The 4,634-nt window shown below is 41.3% G+C and overlaps 1 protein-coding gene across 1 annotated transcript; it reads right to left on the bottom strand.

Annotated features, from left to right (window-relative positions):
* Positions 1–519: 519 nt before the first annotated feature.
* On the bottom strand, positions 520–3,272 carry LOC120727949. The gene is made up of 6 exons (XM_040022563.1): positions 3,158–3,272; positions 2,783–2,929; positions 2,302–2,403; positions 1,516–1,541; positions 1,278–1,433; positions 520–1,147 (listed from the first exon to the last, which is right to left on the bottom strand). Exons 1-6 carry the CDS (start codon positions 3,270–3,272, stop codon positions 962–964), a joined length of 732 nt encoding a protein of 243 aa, XP_039878497.1. The 3' UTR covers positions 520–961.
* Between the last annotated feature and the right edge of the window lie 1,362 nt (positions 3,273–4,634).

Genomic DNA, 4,634 nt, shown 5'->3' with positions numbered 1-4,634 from the left:
AAAGACGGCCATAGTGATAGATGTAGCAATATGACAGCAACATCAGGAAGAAGGAACACGAGAAGTATTAAGGGCTCAGAGAAGAACTCGAGAAGATGTGGAGGGTGAAGGTAACGGTGGTCCCAGTGGTAATCGGAGCGCTCGGTGCAGTGACTCCCAAGCTAGGAGTGGCTCCACCAGACCCCAGGAAACAACATCCGAGATCTCTGTCCAGAAGAGCGCAGTCCTGGAACAGCAAAGATGGATCTGCGGACACTCAAGCTCCCAGGCCTCTGGTAGAGGACCGCCCGCCTTATATCCAGTTGTTTTTTCAACTTTGTGTGATTTTTAAACTTTGGAATGGAAATGAGGGAGCAATATAAAACTATCCTCTCATGCATGAAAAATCAGCTATAATAACCTGTTTTTTGTCCTCTGTACAGAAGGCTGAAAATCTATTTCTGCTATATTTGGGTCTGCTATGACTGACTTGTGAAGAGTGAAACAATCGGTCATAGTAACACCACATGAAGTAGTTTATTTATCTGCATGCTGTGGCTTTTCTCAGCTAAACGTCATCTGAAAGAGGTGAAACGTCCGGGCTGACCTAATCACTCTGCACATTCATCCTCACACAGCGGTCTGTACATTAACTTTCTGCAGTCTCAACTGCTAAATGCAATGATGGAATACTCCAGAGATGAGTACAGAAGGCTGGAAGTCTTCAAAATGCACCGTTCTCTTTTTATTGGATCTGTGCTGTAGCATCATACCATACTGCTAACATATGCTATTATAACTGTGGTATTGCAACATCCTTTAGTTCAATGTTAAGCTAAAATAAAAGTCACTTTACCCCGAGGCTGACTCCACATTTAACTTCAAAACATGTCAAAAGCAGAAAAATAAATAAGCTTTTGTGTTGAGCTGTTGTCCACTGAGAGAGTTAAGACTTCATCCATAGCTTAAGTCCTGATGTAGTTCATACTGATGTAACAGTAGAGTACAGAGAAGGTGAAGCATCGTTGGTGTGGTTGGTGGTGCTGAGGTCCTCTGAAGACTTGGAGTAGACGACATCAGCTGTGTTACCACAGGGGGCGCCGTTTGTGTCAGGACTGTGGGAAAAATCCACCTCAGAGTAACAGAGACTATGCGAGTTGTCTTCAACCTGCGATACAAAAGTGAGATCAAACTTTAGAATCTGAGTTTGTTGTCTGAGAACAGATGAATTACTTCACTACACAAACAGTTGCCTGCTTTATGGCCTCAGCTTAGAATCACAACACAGTTTTACTCACGTTGTTCTGAGCAGAGGTGACGAGGCTGTAGATGCCTCCGCTTTCATCTCCACCTGAACGGGGACCTTTGGCGTAATCATAAACTGAAGACACTTTTACAGGAGGTGACCTGCTCGCTACGTCACCCTCTCTGATCTCTTCATACAACCTGTCGGCCTGCAGCAGGAGAATAAACCAGCTGACAGATGCAAAGCAAACAATAATGAAGCTGATGTGTGTCACAGGTCCTAAAACTCACCTCTGTGTCCGTTTCCACAGGAGGTCCTGAAAAACATGCAGCTCAGAAAATAAACATCTGTCTTTAAGACACATAAAAGGAAGAAGAACCCGAGGAACTAAACTCAGGAACGATATGAAGAACTTCATATGAACTACAGTTAAATAAGACACATGACTGATAAAGAATCAAAACTATATCAATCAAATCTGCTACCACTGTTTCTGTTGTGAGTCATAAATGAACATCCGGTGCTCTTTTTACAAACAGACTGAACTTCAAAGGTGAAAACAGCGTGACAGAAACATCACACCTGACTTAATTCATGCAAACTGGGACATTCTGAGCTGAGACTGATCAACCATGGTGCCATGTTTCCCTGTGTTTTATGGTTATTTGATAAAACTGTTATTTTGAAGGATTATTTTTGAACATATCCAAGTGAGACTGTTGGTGATCGTCACCATCAGATCAGTAACACCTTTCAGTCCAACGGTCTGTTTTCACAGCAGCTCTGTCAGCCTGAGATTATCTGGTGTTACCATGACGCAGACACACTCTCATCGTGGTGACTGGATCAGAGTTACACTGATTTTATACAAAAAAAGGTGGAAAAATGTGGAAGAGAAAAATCTTTTCTATTTGGTTGTTGTGTTTAAATGGTGATAAAAAATTATACTTTGTCATCATAAACACCTTTTAAAGGCAGATTATTTACCAGTACACTGAATAAGGCAGCAGATTATAGCGTACATGCTACGTTTTGACATTTCTATTGTTTGACAGAATATTAAATCTGTGCCTCACCTCTGGGTTTAGTGGTCCTGCTCTTCATGTAGAAAATCAGCAGAGCTGCTGATAAGACGACGATCATAACGAGCAGAATCAGACCCACATAAATCAGCACATCTGCAGGAGTTTAACAGAGAAGATTTCTTTTACTCGCAGTGTAAACATGTGGCCTCCAGGTCTGTTCATCTAGCAGTAAAGTTGTGCACATACAGAGTAACAAGTTGTGCTGCAGAAGGCAGAAATGTGCTAATCACAGTCTATATCTGTCATCTAGCACAGATCTCATGCAGTGCTGCTCTGAGGAAGTCAGCCATGTCCTCTCTCAGCTGCTGACCTGCTGTGGTGGAAACTTATTTCTACAGTTTTTCTCTTTAACTTCACTAAAAGATCAGAGTGATTCTTCCACAGCTCGTAATGTGTCATTCTTGTGTAGTTCACTCATTAATGGATCTTCATCACATGTAAATCTGCATACATATAAAAATCTATAACGTACCTGAACTTCCAGAGGAGGCTGATGAAGGTGTGGAGCTTCCTGAAGTTGAGCTTAAACTCTGTGCTGTTGGTGGTGTGGAGGCTGATGAGAGAAACACTGAAGCTGAAAAGGTCTCAGAGTCCCGTTTGGTGTTTGAAGGGGTTGAAGCTGTGAACAATGAAACCAATCAGAGTCATAATAAGACCCACTTGAAGCAGTTTATATATCTGCATGTGACTGACGTGGTTATGGGCTGTTGACAGCAGAACTGATGAAACTTGATGTTTCAGATAATATAACATCTGTAGGTGATTTGAAGGAAAAGTAGCTGCTTTTGAGACGTGAAGCTTCTGTCACACCCTTCAAAGACAAACACGACTGTTAGCAGAAACTCACCTTCTGTGACAATCAGCTCAAAATCATCGTTTCCATCTGTCACCAAGACTCTGTCCAAAGAGCACCTGTACCGTCCTGAGTCAGACTGTTTCAGCTGTGTGATGCTCACATACATAATATCAGATGAGGTAAGACCTTTTTTTACATATTTAATGCTGTATCTGCCGTTCTGAGCTGCATCATCAGATGTTTCAACAAGAATGTTTCCATCTTCACATTTTTCCTTACAGAAGAGTTTCCTGCTTCCAGGCAAATAAAAGTTGCATGCAACTGTGATGTTTCCTCCTTCCTCTGCTCTGTGGGTGCGAGTTTGTGCTTTGACCAAACCAGTGTTTCCATCCTGAAGTGCTGCTGAAAGGATGAACAATCATTAGTTACAATCTTACTATAGATTAAATGTGACAGATGATATTAATTTGAACTGATGACAGAAGTTCAGTTAACTTCATTTTTCTGGTTTTATTTGCAAACAGCAAACTTCCTGTTTGATACACGAACACAAAGCATCTGATGTGGAAGATTCAGAGTTTAAGGTTGTGAAAAAGATTTATTATTATTATCTTTGATGACATCATCATCACCATCATCTGTTTCTATGTTTACATGTGAAATGAGTGTTTTACATCTGCTGCTAAACATCCAAACGTTTCAGTTCAAAAAGAAATGAAACACAGAGTGCTGTTTCATCAGTGTTGTAAGTCTGTCTCTCAAAGAGGAGGAAAAGTATTTGATTACAGATTCTGTGTACAACATAAAGTAGAAATTTTGGGGATCAAACTGGTGTGAAACAAAATAATAAAGTTTGTGGAAACATTTAAATTCCACATGTTTATACATTTCAAGGAGTTTTCTTATGCTTTCAATAAGCTGCGTGTTTGATTCATTTCCAAACTTCACACTGTTTAACCACAGAAACCAGTAACTATGACAGAGAAGAAGTGAGTTGTAAAACGGAGCGATTACCTACAAATGAAAATAAAATGGAGACAAATAAAAGTTAGAACAGAGAAAGTGAATTTACTCACTGAGGAAGATGAAGCAGAGCAAAGTGTGCTTCATCTCAGAGCTCTGATGGTTTAATGCTGCTTCAGTTCTTCTTCACTTCAAACCAGGAACTTCTTACTTCTCTTAATGACGAGGTCACGCCTTCAAACCACACACACACACACACACACACACACTCCTTCTCTCTCACCAGTCGAGGGTGAGTGATGCGATCCTAAATCCCTGCAGTCTGAGTGTGTGTGCAGGTCTGGATCCTGGAGGTCACGCTGGAAGGATCCATCTAGTGGGATCTCTGGACTCTCTTCATGGAGCTCATGGCTCAGTAAAACAGCTGACAGAGACACGGAGCATCGTTGATCACATGAAACCGGAACTTGTGCGATTTTAGCGGCTTCTCCCGAACATCCATCTGACTGTTAGGGGCCAGCTGATAAACGTCAACAGCTCTGACTCAAGGACAACTTTGATGGAG

This window comes from Simochromis diagramma, unplaced genomic scaffold (genome assembly GCF_900408965.1).
Source record: "Simochromis diagramma unplaced genomic scaffold, fSimDia1.1 OVJJ01000308.1, whole genome shotgun sequence".
NCBI classification, from domain to species: domain Eukaryota; kingdom Metazoa; phylum Chordata; class Actinopteri; order Cichliformes; family Cichlidae; genus Simochromis; species Simochromis diagramma.
This window is presented reverse-complemented; position numbering and strand designations above follow the sequence as displayed.